The 17,944-nt window shown below is 43.3% G+C and overlaps 2 protein-coding genes across 3 annotated transcripts; both read left to right on the top strand.

Annotated features, from left to right (window-relative positions):
- Window positions 1-356: 356 nt before the first annotated feature.
- On the top strand, window positions 357-7,140 carry mdm1 (Mdm1 nuclear protein). Of its 2 annotated transcripts, XM_040175228.2 has the most exons (16): window positions 357-566; window positions 1,021-1,120; window positions 1,195-1,314; window positions 1,437-1,592; window positions 1,677-1,759; window positions 1,844-1,975; window positions 2,364-2,528; window positions 2,718-2,806; window positions 2,962-3,001; window positions 4,587-4,801; window positions 4,898-4,987; window positions 5,743-5,834; window positions 5,992-6,047; window positions 6,145-6,373; window positions 6,713-6,775; window positions 6,862-7,140. In XM_040175228.2, the coding sequence occupies exons 1-16, from the start codon at window positions 549-551 to the stop codon at window positions 6,969-6,971; spliced, it is 1,758 nt and encodes a 585-aa protein (XP_040031162.2). In that variant the 5' UTR covers window positions 357-548; the 3' UTR covers window positions 6,972-7,140. The 2 variants fall into 2 exon arrangements, with proteins under 2 accessions (XP_040031162.2, XP_040031164.2); XM_040175230.2 differs by lacking the exon at window positions 4,898-4,987.
- A 2,890-nt stretch (window positions 7,141-10,030) lies between these two features.
- On the top strand, window positions 10,031-11,923 carry il22 (interleukin 22). Its single transcript, XM_078100546.1, has 5 exons — window positions 10,031-10,265; window positions 10,685-10,753; window positions 10,858-11,007; window positions 11,307-11,366; window positions 11,590-11,923. The coding sequence occupies exons 1-5, from the start codon at window positions 10,098-10,100 to the stop codon at window positions 11,695-11,697; spliced, it is 555 nt and encodes a 184-aa protein (XP_077956672.1). The 5' UTR covers window positions 10,031-10,097; the 3' UTR covers window positions 11,698-11,923.
- Window positions 11,924-17,944: the final 6,021 nt, after the last annotated feature.

The following is a 17,944-nucleotide window of genomic DNA, read 5'->3' as shown; positions in this document are numbered from 1 at the left end:
ATTCTGGATTAGATTTGTATTTATTTATTTATGCAAAATCAATTCGACCCAGTTTAGATGAAAAAAAAATGTTTATATATAAATATATCTTTTCAACTAAACTCAACAAAAAAACATTTAATGTTGGTTTGTTAATGTTGTTGAAGGGTCATTATTATTATTATTATTACTGTATTTGTTATGCTTTAGAATGATACTTATCTGGTGTCATTTTATTATATTTTTTGAGGGATCATTATGTGTGTATATATTTGTATATAATATACACTGTAAGTATATATATATATTTTATTGTCTCGGGGGTACAATCACTATTTTGAGATCTTTATTTCGTTTGTCCCTGTTGAGTCATAAACGGAATGAAGATAGTGACGTCACGCAAGGCGCTGCCATGGCAACGGCGGCCGCCTGTTCCTGTAGCCCGCAGCCGGCTCGCATGCCGGTCCTCCTGGTTAACTAGTGGAGCGCCATGAACCAGCTAGTTAACGAAGTCCAAGCGATGAGTCAGGAGCGGCTCCCCGCGGTGTTTCGTCGGTGGCGAGAGCGCCATGACCGCCCGCTTCAAGGTAAGCAACAGGTGTTAGCATAGTTAGCCCAACAAACGGATGCTAGCGCGTCTGGCTAACGCTACGTAGCTAACGTCATCTCACTGCGATATTCGCGGCTGGTCGGGACTCAAAGTGGCCGCTTTGTCCCCGTGCACGGGTCCCGGTCCCGCTGTACCGGGAAGGACCGCGTGGGACACCGCAGAGATTAATATGATGTAATTAACCTGTTAGCTAATCCAGCTAACAGGTGTTGTCCATTCTGTATTCCACTGCTGTGACGTTAGACAGGGTGTACTAGGGTTACCTCTGGGATATGCAGTACAAGTACCATGTGTACCTCCGTAGAAGTACTATATGTACCTCTGGGATATAATACACTGAAAGGACTTTAAGTACCTCTGGGATAGTGACTAGTTTGATTCATGATTGTCCCCCAACGCAACCATCGGTTCGGCGTGTGCGTTTGTTTCAGTGTCGGAGTGAATACCAGAAGAGCTTCAGGGTCCCCCGGTCCACAAGTGTGTGTCCTCAGCGCGGCGCCCCACCGGCCGGTCTGCGCTGCGACCAAATGGGTAGGAACCCTCCCACGGGCTCTGATTGGACAAACCCTAGTCTTCTGTCTTTGTTCATTCGCTCTGTCTGTCAGGTATCTGCAGAGAACCAGGTCTCCAGAGGCGTAAGAGGCTCGGTCCTCCTGGTCCCGCTGAGTCCTGCTCAGTCCTGCTGTGTCCTCCGGATCCACGGAACTCCAGTGCACCGCCTGCTGGTGGGGAACCTCCATTACACACTTCTCCCATACATCCATCAAGCTACTGCTTAGTGTGCTGAGCAGTATCCCGTGTTAGCATCCCACGTGAGCTAACAGGTGTCCTCCTCCTTCATCACCAGCCACTCAGAGTCCCTCAGCTCACGGGAAGAAGACGGCCCTGGAGCCTAATCCTCCAACACCTCCCGGACCACGAGCCGACCCCGGTTTGGGGACGCAGGACGCAGGACCAGCTGCAGACCCTGGATCAGTCGAGCCAGGAGCTGCTGGAAAATCTGGTGAATACGCATGTCGTAACTTTGTCTTACTTACAGTCTTCAAACCATTGATTCTGAGTATTCATGCTTTTTCCGTCCCCTCAGCCAAGCCCCGCCCCTCCAAGCTCGACAGCCGGCCACAGCCGAGCCAACCTCTGACCTCGGCGCCTGACGGACGGGCCAATGAGGTGAGCCAAAATGTAGCCGTGTACAGATTCGACTCCTTCAACACCGACGTGTCTCTGTTAGATTCACCTTCATTTGTGTCGCAGGTTCAGCGCGCTCTGCGCTGGAGGGTGGGGCTTAAAGGTCAAAGGTCAGGAATTCAAAGGACAGAGTACCACAGACAGTTCAGTTGGAAGAAACCTGCAACTGCTGCTTCTCCCATACTGGCTGCAGAACAGGTACACAAATATCTACTAGTACTCCTGGTCGCAGAACATATAGCGCTAAATACTAAAGGGAGCGTTACTGTAGTATGTGCCTTTATATACGTATATGCCTGTAGTGGTAGTACTGCTGTGGGTCCACTAGATGGAGGTCGACTCTTGTTTTGTGGTTACTTCTGATTAAGGATGTAAGTAGTTCATTTCTCAACTCAAAGGTGTTTTATTATTGTTATTTTCTTCTAGTTAGACGAAAGAAAACTGCAAAAACCGTAAACATAAAATCTAAATTGACAGTAAGATGCATGTTGAATCTGTGTAAATATAAAAATGTGCATTTGTGCACACTACAAATAACGGATTTAGTGTTTAGGAGACCTTAACTGACCTTTGACCCTCCCCACAGCTGCTCTACTCTGGCAGCAGGCGTGTGCCGCCCTTTAAGAAACACCCCATTCCCTTGGAAACGGAGTATAGGCGCAGTTTCCGAGGTCAGGTCCCGTCCCCTGGGCCCCGGCTCCGGGAACACCTGGAGCATCATCAGAGAGCCCCGCTGTTCCACGTGCACATGGTGTGCACACACACACACACACACACACACACACGCTCACTGTATAATATAGTGAGAAAAGTCTGTTCTGCTGTTTGTAGTTGGTTTATGATGCATTGATGTAACTTTTGAACCATAGTGCGTCTGTTCTCCCTGATGTCATTTAGTTTTTCACAATAAAAGTCCTGACTGAAGTCTCTTCATCTTCAGACCAACAAAAAGAAGAGGGAGGAGTCAGTGAAGAAGACCCGCCCCCGACAGGATAATGTAACCCCCCCTCAGGTTCAGAGAGGACCCAGGTGTGTGTGTGTGTGTGTGTGTGTGTGTGTGTGTGTGTGTGTGTGTGTGTGTGTGTGTGTGTGTGTGTGTGTGTGTGTGTGTGTGTGTGTGTGTCACGTTTATCAATGTCTCTCTGACAGGATGTTGAGAGGAGCTTTTGTTTTCCCCTCCACAGGATCCCGGAGGGAGGCGGAGCCACGGAAGGCGACGCCCAGGTCAGAGTTCACACTCATCGAGGGGGGGAGAGATTATCATTATAAAGCTGCAAGTCAGATAATACGTTGACCCTTATACCTGGCCTAGCTTAGCATAAAGTATGTAAGTTGGGGAAACTGCTAAGTTAGCGCTAATTAAAAAAAAACATGTGAGCTGCAGGAAATACTCAGATCCTTAACTTGTAAAAGTATAAATCCCACAGCACTCGCTTTTTATCCTTCTTTTAATCATTAATACAGAAGGTCACTATTTTTTCTCTGCGGGCCGCAAACAAAGAAAGAAACAAGTCAAAAACAAAACGTGCGATTCATCCGCCACAACACCGTGAAATGTTGTCTAACATGAAACCGGTGCACGAGGCAAAGAGGTTGGGCACCGCCGCATTAATGTATTGATCTTAGATTGGCGCAAGGATTCGTAGCAGCGTCCGTTGTTACGGCGTAACACCGGTATGAACAGGACGTGAGAAATTCCTATCGTAGGGAAATCTTATACCGGTATACCGCCCAGCCTAATTAATCAATGCTCATCCTTAGGATAGCTTAGCATAAAGGCGGGGATTGGGAAGAAAATGCTAGCATAGCGCCAGAGCAAGAAAAAGTATATATACATCAATTTAAAACTGCTCCTTTTTCTAAATGAACTAAAAGTATAAAAATATTAGTTCTAGATTACACGTGAAGTACTGCAAAGTAAAAGTATTGTGCCGAATATTGATCGCTGTAATGTTGGAGATCATCACCTCCTCTGAGCTGTGCAGAATGGAGGTCATCGGTGTTTCCTGATTTTTTGACTTTGATGCGGTCGTCGGAGTTTTGATCAAACGCTGCCTGCTAACAGTTAGCCGCGCTCGCTGCTGATGGAAAACCAGCGTGTCAGCTGTGAAACCACACAGCTTCATTTCAGGGAAACAGCCCACTGCTAGTCACACACACACACACACACACACACACGTAGGTTCCCACCAGGGTGTGGGTTTCGGGGGGGGAAGCTGCTCCTTCGAGATGGAACAGCTTTCTGCCTGAAATCAGCAGATATTTAGGAAACATCAGCGTTTCGCTTTCTGCAGCTCGTCAGCTTTGTTTGTGACGTAATTAACAGTCAATTAAAGTCATCCACTGTCGGGCAGCACGGAGACGTTTCCTGCAGCCCCCCGTAGCCGATAATCAACCCTTTGACTGGTGCCGCAAAGCCACGGCGATCACACAACTATGGACCAACGGATGACGATTCACTCACATTTGAGGCTCTACACACGGCTCATGTCTGCGTCACATGGCAGATGAACTGTGACCTTCCTGTTTTCTCTGTCTGCTGGTTTGTGAAGCAGCTGGTTGCTGGGAAACCATCTCGGTTGTGTCCTGTTTAAAACCAAAGAGCAGGGGGAATGAGGGAATAAATCGAGAGAGAAGTAGAGTCATGTTCTCATAGACGTCTATGGGAGCAGAGGAGTCGCCCCCTGCTGGTCACTACACAGAATGCAGCTTTAACTCCCGTTGTCGTCTAAACGTAGAGGAAGGCGTGTCTGTCTGAAAATGGCAGCCTGTGGGTGTGGCCTAATTCCGCTGGCTGCTTCCCGTCCAGGTGAGGGAGCTGAGGCTGAAGGCCTCGTCCTACCGCCGTCGGGCCTGGGGGGCCAATTTCGACAGAGACCACCTGAGCCAGCTGCTGTCCGAACACAACGCGCTGTGGGAGCCGACGGACACCACCGACGCCCCCACGCCTCGCCCGACCTTTGACCTCCATGCTGACCCGGACAGCTGCGGCACCTCCCCTGCGGAGGCCCTGAGCCCGGCCAGGTGAGAGAGATCAGAGTAGCTGCAGGTGCCCCCCTCGCCCCCCCCGTCCCCAGCTGGGACACCAGGGGAGTCACTGAGGGGTCGTTGTGCTTACAGAAGCTCCAGAAGGTCTTCAGTTACGAGCTCCACAGACCGAAACACACCAACACCTCCAGGTCAGGCTGCCAGAGGAGGAGGAGGAGAATAGTAAGTGAGACCTGTGATGACGTTGGAGCATTGGAGGTCTGTGTGCAGTTCAGACCCCTTTAAATGTTTCACTTTGTTTTATTGCAGCCATTTGCTAAAATCAAAAAGGTTCATTTTATTTCTCATTAATTTATTCCCCCATCTTGACAGAAAGAAACATGTAGACTTTTTGCAAATTTATTAAATTACCAAGTGAAATGTCACCTGGTCATAAGTATTCCAACCCTTTGCTGTGAGACTCCTGTTGAACTCACATGGTGTCCATTTCTTCTGATCCTCCTTGAGATGGTTCTACTCCTTCATTGGAGTCCTGCTGTGTTTAATTAAACTGATTGGACTTGATTAGGAAGGGGACACGACATTATACAAGACCTCACAGTGTGTCAGAGCAGATGAGAATCAGGAGGTGGAAGGAAATGCAGATTTGTGGCAAGGCTCAGATCTGGCCACGGTTACAGAAGAGTTTCTACAGCACTCAAGGTTCCTAAGAATATGCATTTTTCGTCTTAAGACTAAATCAAAAATAGCTGCCGAAATGAACACTGTTATGACCATGTCATATTTCAGATTTTTTTTTAGTTAATATGCAAAAATGTTTACATTTGTTTTTTCTGTCAAGACAGAAATAAACTGAACTGTTTTGATTTGAGCAAATGGCTGCAATGAAACAGAGTGAAACCTTTAAAGGGTCTGAACACTTTCAGTACCCACTGTAATTCCTCATTTAACTGCAAGATCCTCTTGGTTTTTTTTAGTGAGCGTAGTGAGGAGGGAAGGTTACCGACTCCGAGGCTGAAGATGAGACCGGTTCAGAGAACCCACCATGACCTCACCACGCCTGCCACCGGTACATCAGAGTCCCTCACCGTCCCTCACCGTTCACATGCATCACCGCATCAGGATCAATGAGAGGCTCATTTGATTGTTTGTATGTATTTGTTTCTTTTGATTTAAAGCTTGATAAAGATTTTCTAATCTACACACACCTGACCTCTGACCTTTAGGAGGAGCTATACTGGTGGGAAAACTGAGCAGTGATGAAGCTTCTCCAAACAAACCGGTAATATTATCAAAGTTCTATCATTACTATACTGTATCATAATACTTTATATAACATTATGCTGTATTGTAACATGTAATATTACGTTACATTTCAGAGGCGTGAGTCTTCAGCCGACCTGCCAGTCAAACTGAAGGAGGCGTGGTCTGACAATAGTCCCGCCTTCGCCCACACTGGCCCCTCCCTAGACCACAAGCCAGCCACAAGTCCCGCCTCTAAACCAATCAGGACAAAGCAAACGTCCCCCATGGCCCCGCCCCCTCTGGCCCCGCCCCCACCGCACTGTATCCGAGGCACGCTGAGAAACGCCGACTTCCAGCACAACGGTGAGACTCTCGATCAATTCCACTATTGATCTACTATCTATGTTCACTAAAGAAATCAAGCTGTTTATTCTGTTTTAACTTCTTCTCAAACATTTACAATCCATCAATTTATATTCATCAACAAATTGATTTGTGCAAAAAAAGTCAATGTTTCTCTTCTGTTTGTTTAAAGTCACAAAATGACCTGTTTTTGATCAATATCTCGCACACAGACGCACACACAGGGACTCGTTCTTCACTTACTTCATGCATCACATTTATAGATTGTAAAATTGTTTACCAGGGAAATAAAGGTTGTCTTTGTCACCTGCACCTGTGACAACGTGCGTGTCTCCCCAGGTGAGCTTGGTCTGAGGTTCAGGGAGCTTCGGTGTCCAGGAAGAGGCAGCTGCTCTCATGAAGGCGAGCATTTTAAAAGAAATGTTGACTTTTATTATTGATTATTATTATTATTATTATTAGAGACAAACCTTTCTCCCGTTGCCTAGACGACCGGCTGTCGGTGATGTCGTGGCGCTCTGCGGCCTCCTGCTCCGCGGCCTCCGTCGTGCTGGAGCGCGCGCAGAAGAGACGGGAACACTTCTGGGGGAAGAGATGACCTTTGACCTCCGGGACCTTTTAGAAGAATCTGTTGAACAATAGTTGGAATAATATATTTTAATATCATGTATTTTTTACACAGTAATAGATGTTTTTATAAATTGAGTCAATATGTTTGTGTAGTAAGTTTGGGGAGACATTCAAAAGCATCAATGGTTGACCTCTGACCTCTGAACTTGTTTGTTTCCTCCTGAAGGAAGGAAGTTTGAAGTAGTTTAGTTTTGAACTAATAATTTATATAATATAAATGTAAAACAACATGACTTCATGTTTCGTTCTCTCTCTCACAGAGAAACATAAATCCCTCTTAAAACGTTTTCTCAGTTTGGATCGATTGGTGCGAATTCTGTCAAACTAAATTAACTACGAGAACCAAACTAAGTGATTTAATGTCTGTGAAGTTTAATATTAAAAATATTCACACATTTGCCAAAAATAATTTATATAATAAATGTAAAACAATATTCTGTATGAAGATGTCAGATTTCAAGACTTCAACAGTAATATGAAATACTACATCACATTTAATTTAATCTAATCAAATGGATTCTCATAAAAGACACATAATAGTAGAAAAGAGATGATTGCAACACGCCTGTAAACCAGCTCCTGGTGATCAATAAAGTTTGATCTATTTTTTATGTTTGAATTGGTCTGAATCTGCAATGTAAGATGAATGTATTAAAGTAAAAATTCCTTTCTGAAGTTTAAAGCAGGAAGTGGAAAAGTACAAGTACCTCATAATTATTCTTCAGTACTGTACATTTTACTAATATTTTTAACATCACTAAATATGTAGAAGGGAACAAACATCCTCATCACTTCCTCTGGACTCAACCGATCACCTGGAAAACACACACACACGCACGCACACACACACACACACACACACTATTTACACACACACACACACACACACTATTTACACACACACACACACACACTCATGGGAATGACGGCGGGCTGTGAATTCCCCTCCAGCGGATCTACAGACAACAAACAGCGCAGGGAGCCGCTCGCTCCGGTGATGATGTCATCCTGTGACGTCATCACCGTGGAACAACAAAGATCCGCCGTCGTGTTTAACGAGTCCAACGAGTCTGGAAGATTCAACTGCGGGTTCGATATCTGATTACGTTTTAAAACACATTAATTCAGAAAAATCTCTCTCCATCGTCACCGTCTTAGGAAATGACTCCAGCATGAACCTGTAATAAATAAACATTTTCACTTAGGTTTTTATAATACCTATAAATCATCTCAACGGATGCTGGATACCAGACCACATCCCTCACAAGAACAAATGAGATACATTTTTGTTCTTTATATTTGTATGAACTAAACATTATTTGGCTGATGTGCTGGTGGTTTCCCTTCTGTTCACTGTTCCATCTCACCTCCTCCCTGCGTGTTGCAATGTCTCATTACTCTTTTTGTGACGCACCAGAAATGTAATAAATTACTTCACGGAAAACCAATGTTTGTGCAATAGAAGCAACATCTTTGATGAGAAATCTGAGCGGAAAGAATTCAATGTGATTGATTTAGAAATACAGTAAAAATCAGTTTCTTTTGTGTAACCTGATAACAATTCAAACACATCTATCCGTCTCTGAGGTTTTCACACCAACGCAATATATCCTAAAAATAGAAAGAGAAACTCAATCCTGCAGAGACGCCAGACAGGAAAACGTGTTTTTAAAAAGGGAAAAATCCTCCGTGACATTAAATGTTCACTCAGAGTTCGTCTCCGTCGAGGTGCCGTGATGATGGAGTCACATACAGGTCAATTAGCTGACGCCTTTATCCAAAGCGACTTACATTGCATATTTTAAAAACATTTTTCCAGGGAGCATTTAGGGGTCAGGTGTCTTGCTCAGGGACACTTCGACATGGGACACAGGCAGGGCATCTCTCTGCGACAAGTAAATCCCTCTTAAAACGTTTTCTCAATTTGGATCGATTTCGGAGCAGACGGTCTCTTTCTGGTGGTTGAAGTGGACTTTCTGCCGCGGCGTCCCACAGGGCTCGATCCTGGGACCCCTTATCTGTCTTTATTTTAAAAGGGGAAATCATCTACATGCTGATTTGATTCAATTCGCAGAGAAGCTTTAAGGTCTGTTTACCATTATTCAACCTTTGTTTTCTCAATACTTAACTTCTCTCTTTGGTGGGCTTGCGTGAAAGCAATGAGGTTTTCATTTTGATTTGATTTATTCGTGGAGCAGAGGCACTGAAGCTCTATCAGTGTTTTTAAAATCACGCTTTCAATTTGTTTAATCATGCAGATTATTATTTAGATCAAAAAGTAGGGTCCTGCACCCTGCAGCTGAAAACACAAACTCTAAGTTCGTTTTCAGTATTGCATCATGAAAATTCTCACGTTTTAACATGTCGTCATTTGATTAACAATAATACTATTGATGATAATTTCAAAACCAATAACGCACGTACTCAAGCTGTTTGGACGAGTTGGACGAGTTTTCCTTCCAAAGGGGAAATTTCTGAAACATTGTACAGCTTTTGATCCAGTAGGGAGGGTGTGTGTGTGTGTGTGTGTGTGTGTGTGTGCGTGTGCGTGTGTGTGAGGAAGTGATGTCACCGGAGAAGTACATGTAGATTTTCTCTTTTAGAAAATCCTTGACAAACATTATTTAGTGTTCGTCGTCACTGACTGTTAATTTCCTCCCTTTGTGAGTGACAGTAAACAAAGATTGTAACAGCTCAGCACTGACCGTGTGTGTGTGTGTGAGAGTGAGTGGTTGTGTGTGGGTGGTTGTGTGAGTGAGTGTGTGTCTGTGTGTGTCTGTGTGTGTGTGTGTGGGGTTTTTTGATGGTTACCTGTCCTATATTTTTGCAGCGGTGGGCGGAGGACTGTTTTGTATAAAAAGACGCGACGCACAGAAGTCTTCACACCAGCATCCACAGACAGGTGAGCAAACGCACACACACACACACACACACACACACACACACACACACACACACACACACACACACACACACAGATGCAGTCGTTTAATACTTTAACGTTTTATTTATGAACCTTATTAATAATCTAAAATCTTTTTTCAGTCTTGCCGTTAAAGAAGAAAATACTCTGACTGATTCGTCCACCTGAACCATGAAGCCCGCCGCCGCCACGCTCGGCTCTTTCCTCCGTCCGGCCGCCGCCGTCCTCGTGCCGCTGCTCCTGATTGGCTGGGCTGCGGCGCTCCCACTGGACAAGACGCTCAGCCAGCCGCTGAGAAGCCGGGACACGTACCAGGCCGTCCGGGACGTGTCGCGACACGTGAGTGGTCAAATTCAAAGACAATATTTTAAACTTTAAATTGTCTAAATTGTTAAATCTGCTTTGATTAATACATTAGATTTTTAGTTTTGGCATTTTTAATCATCTCATTTTCAATCATCTTCTTGAGGTAAAACCTGTGATGTATGTGAATAAATATTATTATTCATCCGTTAACTTCCATTACTTCATCCATTAACTTGTAAGTATTTTATTGCAACATGAGTTTGTTCCTTTGCTCAAACGCTTCATATTTGATTCAATATATTTTATGTAGAAAAGGAACCTGCAAAGTGAAAATTCAAACACTTAAGTCGGATACTACTATAAATACCTCAAAATCACACTTCAATACAGAACTTGAAATCGTTTAAAAAGGAAAGAGTAAATGCTAAGTGATGTTTCTCCTGATTCTCCAGGCTCAGTCTCAGCAGACGGAGGAAGACTCCAGCAGCAGCCGACTGATGCCGCGAGTCGACACCGACCAGGTGAGAGTGGTTCCATAGACCCCCCCCCCCCCCCCCCCCCCGCAGTCACTACCCAGAAAGGAACTATTCTAACGTTGAACTTCTGACCTCTGCCTCTCCTGCAGGACTACCTGAAGATCTGCTGCCTCCACGCCAACATCCTGGACTTCTACCTGAACAACATCCTGCACCAGGGCGACAACATGCACCCCAAGATGCACCGGCTGAAGACCGACCTCCACCGCGTCAGCGAGGACCTGCAGACTCACGGCTGTGTGAGTGTCAGACGTGGACGGGGCGTTGGGCCGGCTAGCTTAGCTTAGCATAAAGATTGGTTGGATGGAGCGACGAATGAGAACATTGACTCCACAGGAATTCTGAATCCGCAGCTTACAGCTGGTTAGCTTAGCATGCATATTAAAAAAGCCTGGCTTTAAGTTAAGACGTTAGAATCAGCTGGTGTTAATCTGTGAGGATCCGATCTTTTATGCTAGGTCATCATTCGTATTCACGCCACTGACAAAGCAAAAAACGCTAACCGCCGCTAACCTTCCCTTCGCGCCTGTCTCTGCAGAACGTCACTCACTACCACGAGCATCGTCACGCTGTGGAGTTCCGCAGGAAGTTAAAAGCGGTGAGATTTCAACACATCACGTATTTATTGTCTTATGTGCCACTGAACTAAATATACATATAATATGTGTAAACTATCATCCAATGTCGCTACATTTGGCTTTTATACTATTTGATGACATTTCATAGATCAAACCAATTGATTAAATGTGGAAACATGTATGAAAACAGAGCATTGGTGCTCCGGTGGGTCTGCGTCTCTAACGGTTGTCTTTGTCTCTCAGATGGGGGGAGAGCGGGGGATGATCAAGGCGGTGGGGGAGGTGGACATCCTGTTCTCGTACCTGCAGGACTTCTGCATCCAGCAGAGGAACCACACCAAGTCCAACTGAGCCGCCACCTTTCCAACCACTTTTATACTCTAATTTATTATGGAGATATTTGAGAGCAGTTTTTGGATACTGTATTTAATTTGATTAGGTATTTATGTATTTATTGATCAGAGAGTGTTTTATGGCTCTGTATCTTGAAGGAGTTTCAGTATTTAAACATTACACTCAATAAACTGTTTGTTACGACATTGACCAAAAACAAATAAAGTTTGGTTTTGAATCTGAACGTTGGCTCGTCTCTCTGCTGCTGTGGAAGTACTAGTAGTATCATTAGTAATAGTGGTTGTAGTATAGTGGTATTAGTAGCAGTAGTTGTACTGGTAGTATTAGTTGTAGTATTATTACTATTATTGGCAATAGTAGTAGTAGCAGCAGGCGTAGTAGTAGAAGTACTGAAAGTAGTAATAGTAGTTTTTATTAGATCTTGATTTTAATATCATAACCGTGAATTTGTAGTGAAATTCAAACATAAAAAAATGTATATATACATATATATATATAATATATATATATATAATATATATATATATATATATAAAATGTATATATATACATTTTTTAACATTTTTATATATATATATATTATATATATATATAAAATGTATATATATATATATATACATTTTTTTACATTTTTTTTAATGTTCAATCTCAGTATATATATATACATATATATATATACACATATATTTATATATACTCTATCTACATATATATACCAAAAGTATCTGAGGTACATTTTATGCAAAATGTTTCATTTAAGAGCTCTTGATCTTAAAGTCAATAAATACACATGGAGCAGTAAAAAGTTGTGTACTTGAATAAATGTATTTAGTTATTTTACAAAACAGCCAAAAACTATTTAGGTGGAGAACAAATCAATCCCAACTGAGATTTATTGATCAAACAATCACAGTGGAATTCTCCTGATTTCATTGAAATGTATAGATTATATGTATTCATAAATTAAATCAAATTATATTTCAATTACATTCAAACTAAAGTGTTATAGAGGAATTGTGTGTTGGTAAAGAAAGAAATATGACATAGATGATGATTCCTATTATCTGTATAAGATCAGTTTTATCGGATTGAACACACACACACACACACACACACACATACACTCATACACACACACACACACACACTCATACACTCATACACACACACACACACACACTCATGTGCACTTTATATTAAACTGGTGCAGAAACCTGCAGCAACCTCAAGAATATGAGACCTACTTACCTACTTTCACTATTGTGGCATTTGCCTTAGCTCATTGTGAGTGTGTGTGTGTGAGAGTGTGTGTGTGTGTGAGTGTGTGTGTGAGTGTGTGTGTGTGTGTTTGGAGTAACACCCGTTACCCGTTTGGTGAACGAAGGACTTTAGCGTTGATGTTCTCAGTCATGTAAGGTCGCGTCTCCATATTATTCGGTTTCTCCTCAGAAACATTTTCTCACCTGCAAAGAAATTAAATTATTTCAGGAAGCAAAACAAACATGTGAGAAGAACAGGAAGTGATGCTGATTAACACAAGTCTCTTTGGGGTCTAAAGTGGACTGTTTGATTTTCATTCATTCACCTCTACCCACCTGTCCGCCCCGCCCCTCATTAGGTCACATGACCTCCTCACCTGCATTTCATCCCCATCGTTGATACTGAAGTTTTACTTTGAACCTTGTTGCTTGTCGTCTGCATGACTGTAACGACACATGAAGGCATCTAAGATGCTTCTCTGTAGCTGCTGCAGACTCACGTCACCAACATGCGTCCATCACAACTAGCAATTATAGGAAAAGATGACTAATATGAATATAAAATAAATGTACGTATTTAGTTGTATGTGTAGGCTGTGAAATTGTGTACATGTTATACATAATTCCCTTTATTAAAGGTGTTTGTATTAAATTATTTTACCTTAATTTTACAGTCTTTGTTTGGCAGCCGCTGCTGCCAGTCATTTAACCGTTTTTTAACGTTTTTTTATTTTACAGTGTAGGTGTCTTGCTCGAGAAGGACGACGGTCCGCAATGTTGCTCCTTTTTTATAACCGATTTATAACGTATCATTCTTGATTCTACTTTTATAAAAGACATTATGTTTGATGTAATGAAAAAAGTTTGCTAAATTGGGATCCAGAGTCAGTCTGAATGTAAAAATACACATTACTGTAATATAAAACTAACAGGATTTACCTTAAAATTACAAGTTTTCCATCGGGTTTATTTGTTTGCTCTCAAGCCACCAACCCAAAAGCAGACGTTCTACCTGAATGTTCCCCGCTCCGTTCCTGTGGACTTAAAGGAACAGTTCGCCTGAAAACAAATTATTTTCCACATAAAAATTAAAGTAAAATAACATTTTCTATTTTAAAAGTTTTATATCCAACGAGCTCCAGAGAGGAGGAAGCAGAGAAGAGGAATGAGACTTTGAACAAAAGACAACTGAAAAAACAATTTGAGGAAAGTCAAAGAAAAGTCCGGCGCAGAGCAGGAAGAGGACCAAACCCTGTGTGTGGATTTCCACGAGCCCTGCTGGAGGGAGGCGGTCCTACCTGTGTGACATCATCACTGGGGATTTCCCCGGGCAGGTGACTCCAGGAAGTGCAGCGAGTACAGCAAACTTTCCACCGTGTGCGTGCGTGTGATTAGGATCCACGTTTAGTCGAGTTCTTTGTGCTGCGCAGACAGCAGCAGGAAACAGGAGGCACCTGTAGAGCTGCACAAACACCTGAGGCCCTCAGAGAATCCGTGTTATTTACGCCTGCAGTTACTTCCTGGTTCAAAAGCTTCCGTCTCCTGGGACGTTTTGATCAGTGAGGCAACAGCTGATCCCTGTTTGTAACAACGCGTGTAACAATGTGTGTAACAATGTGTGTAACAATGTGTGTAACAATGTGTGTACATGAATGGCTTCAACCTGTCGAGATGATTATCTTCGTATTCACCTGCAGGCCGGAAACCGTTTATACTCCGCCACATCAAAGGACACTCTCTGGGATTGTCCGTCTCACCTGTGGGCTGTTACAGGTGCTTTAAATCATCCCCACAGTAACGTCACGTCTCAGTACCTGTGAGGCAAGTAGGGAAAACACATTTCAATGTTTGACTTTCAATTCTGGCTCTGGAATGTTGGACCAACTGCAGCTCAAGGTCTATTTTTATCTCTAAAGGAGAAGAGTGATGTAATTGCTGCAGCTTGTTTGCTTCCACCTCATCCAACCAGAAATGTGTAGCTAGCATTGTTTTTGTTGTTGTCTGTGTTAGAAAGCAAAATCTGAATAAGCCGACAATTAAAATATATTCTCTTTAAATATACTGAACCTTTGAATGTAGAGTTTTAATGCAACTTAAAATGCATCATTTATGTAATCGTGTATTTTTTAATAACGTTCGTGCTATTTAGCAAACATTAGCATGCTAACATGCTACCTTGTTAAACTTTTACGTTTACGTGCAGTGAATAACAGATTCTTTCGTGGCCAGCCGTTAGCATGTTAGCATGTTAGCCCTCCGAAGCCTCGCGGCGTGGTCATTTACTTTGATCAGTCATCATTTATCTCGATCGAAGCGTTTATGGAATTTCACTGCACGTCAAACTCTGGTTGTCAGTCACATATTTCTGCTCGTCTCTGCGTCGACAATCTTCCTTCAGTCACGTGAGCGTTCGTCTCCTGACCGGGTCGACGAGGAGTAACAATACGTATTACATCATTTCATTTTTACCGTATATTCTTATAATTATTGATGCAATACGTGTGTTATTCCAGTTGTTTAGATGTGTGTCTGTGCCGCTTGTGTGTAACGTTTACTGTTTCGACGCGTAACAGGTAATCGCACTTTAACTAACGTCACAGCTCAGGACTCTCTGGAGCCGCGTCAAATCAAAAACAACCTGCAGAGTCACTGCTTCCCGGCTCAGTCGACCAAAACCACAACCTACTTTCATCTGACCATCTGAAGGCTGCAGAATGAACCCAAGTCAGGAAAATCACATCGCACATCTTACAAAATACCACGGACGCAAAAAACTATTATTCGTCATCGTTGTTTCTCAGAAGCTGTGAATGTCAGCGATGTCGGAAAAGCCAAAGATATTTAATTTAATATAACGAAGAGGTGGAAGCAGCAGAGAAGATGAAACCAGAGAATATTTAGTGATTTTTGTATTAAGTTTGAGGATTGCCAGAAGAATGAATCCAATCTTTTACTTTAAAAGTTTTGTAATTTTCTGTCATCATCAGAACATTAACAACAGAATAATCGTGGATGAGGTGATGCAGCGCGGCATGAGTGTTCTTTCATGGATTGTTTGGCATGTTTTTACAAAAGGGGTCAATTGGGGTCCCCTATCATATCATTAATTAAGTGTAGCAGGGCCTTCATGCATTAAAGCTGCGTTCAGTGACCAGCAGGGGGCGACTCCTCTGCTCCCATAGACGTCTATGAGGAAATGACTCTACTTCTCTGTAGTGACCAGCAGGGGGCGACTCCTCTGCTCCCATAGACGTCTATGAGGAAATGACTCTACTTCTCTGTAGTGACCAGCAGGGGGCGACTCCTCTGCTCCCATAGACGTCTATGAGGAAATGACTCTACTTCTCTGTAGTGACCAGCAGGGGGCGACTCCTCTGCTCCCATAGACGTCTATGAGGAAATGACTCTACTTCTCTGTAGTGACCAGCAGGGGGCGACTCCTCTGCTCCCATAGACGTCTATGAGGAAATGACTCTACTTCTCTGTAGTGACCAGCAGGGGGCGACTCCTCTGCTCCCATAGACGTCTATGAGGAAATGACTCTACTTCTCTGTAGTGACCAGCAGGGGGCGACTCCTCTGCTCCCATAGACGTCTATGAGGAAATGACTCTACTTCTCTCTTGATTTATTCCCTCAGTAAACGTTGTAAACATGAGTTTATGGTCTCAGTCTCTAGTTTCAAGTCTTCTTCAACACAACATGATGTTCATTTAGTGAATTATGATTTAGAGACAAACAGACCATAAAGAGGGGACGCTTTAGGGCGGGGCTAGATGCTGATTGACAGGTCTCTACCAGAGTCATTCACTGGTTGCAAAGCCAACATGACGATATTTAAATGCTGAACTGGAAGCTTCAAAACGGCGACCCACAAACCAACGACTGACATCACAACAATTGAATTTTTACAGTATCTGATTGTGAAGATGTCGTCTCACAATATGAAACACATTGAGAGGGTCTTAGAGGGTCTCGGTGCATTTCCCAGCATGCACTGCAGGGGCTGTTAATCAATGAACAGGATGATTTGACAGAAATCCAGTTCGTCGTCAGTGTGGTTGCTTGACCTGGATACTGGTTACAGGAAGTGTGTTTGACACACACACACACACACACACACACACACACACACACACACACACACACACACACACACACACTTTTCCCCACGACCTGAGCGTTTCTTTATTTGACTCAAACATGTATTCATCCCTTTCTTCTTCTTCTTCTGCGGCGCCGGCGTGTTGACTTTGTCTTTAATCTGGGTTGGATGGCGAGCGATGTGAAACCCGCCAAGGAGGGAAACAAATCCGCCGAGTTAAAGATTCCTCAGCTGCGTTCGACCGAAGCCGCAACCTACTTTTATCTGTGTGCACATCAGAAACACCAAAACCAGGTTTTCACCAAGAACCACCCTTTAAAACCCAACAGGAAGTGACATCATCATCGACTCCGGAGGTCAGGAGTTGGAGAAGAAGAAGAAGAGAGAACAGAACGAGGAGGAGAGGGAATGAGAGGAGAGGAAAAAGGAGATGAAGGAAAGAGGCAAACCAGCAGGAGATCAAGGAGGCAAGGAAAGAGGACAGGAGGTTATAAGAAATGAAACAAGGGAAGAAAAGAGGAGACAGGAAGGAAGGAAATAAAGAAAAGATGCCTGGAGGAGAGTTTACACAACATTAAAGAAAGAGAGAGAAAAGGAGGAGAGAAATATATAGAAAATATTTCTTGATATTAATATTAATATTATAGGCGAGAGGACATGAATGACGGTCAGGGATGAGAAGAAGGGGAGGAAATGAATAAAGAGGAGAAATAGAGGAGGAGGAGAAATTTAGATGACAGGCAGGAAGGGACCAAAGAGAGAAAGGAGCAAAGGGGGCGGGGCCAGTAGAGGAGGAGAGGTGACATCAGCATCGTAACTTGCTGCTGTGACTCAGGGGTGTTGGAAATTTCTGAAACTCGAGAGGAGGCTAAAGAGGAAGAG

This window comes from Gasterosteus aculeatus, chromosome 4, assembly GCF_964276395.1.
Source record: "Gasterosteus aculeatus chromosome 4, fGasAcu3.hap1.1, whole genome shotgun sequence".
Lineage (NCBI taxonomy): Eukaryota > Metazoa > Chordata > Actinopteri > Perciformes > Gasterosteidae > Gasterosteus > Gasterosteus aculeatus.
Note: the sequence above shows the minus strand (reverse complement) of the source record. Positions and strands in the feature narration are given on the sequence as shown.

Coding starts and splice junctions, on each gene's coding strand:
- mdm1 (XM_040175228.2), top strand. Junction 1,121..1,194: donor TCTGCGCTGCGACCAAATGG/GTAGGAACCCTC, acceptor TCTGTCTGTCAG/GTATCTGCAGAGAACCAGGT. Junction 1,760..1,843: donor CTGACGGACGGGCCAATGAG/GTGAGCCAAAAT, acceptor TTTGTGTCGCAG/GTTCAGCGCGCTCTGCGCTG.
- il22 (XM_078100546.1), top strand. CDS start 10,098: ATGAAGCCCGCCGCCGCCACGCTCGGCTCTTTCCTCCGTCCGGCCGCC. Junction 10,754..10,857: donor CGCGAGTCGACACCGACCAG/GTGAGAGTGGTT, acceptor CCTCTCCTGCAG/GACTACCTGAAGATCTGCTG. Junction 11,008..11,306: donor ACCTGCAGACTCACGGCTGT/GTGAGTGTCAGA, acceptor CTGTCTCTGCAG/AACGTCACTCACTACCACGA.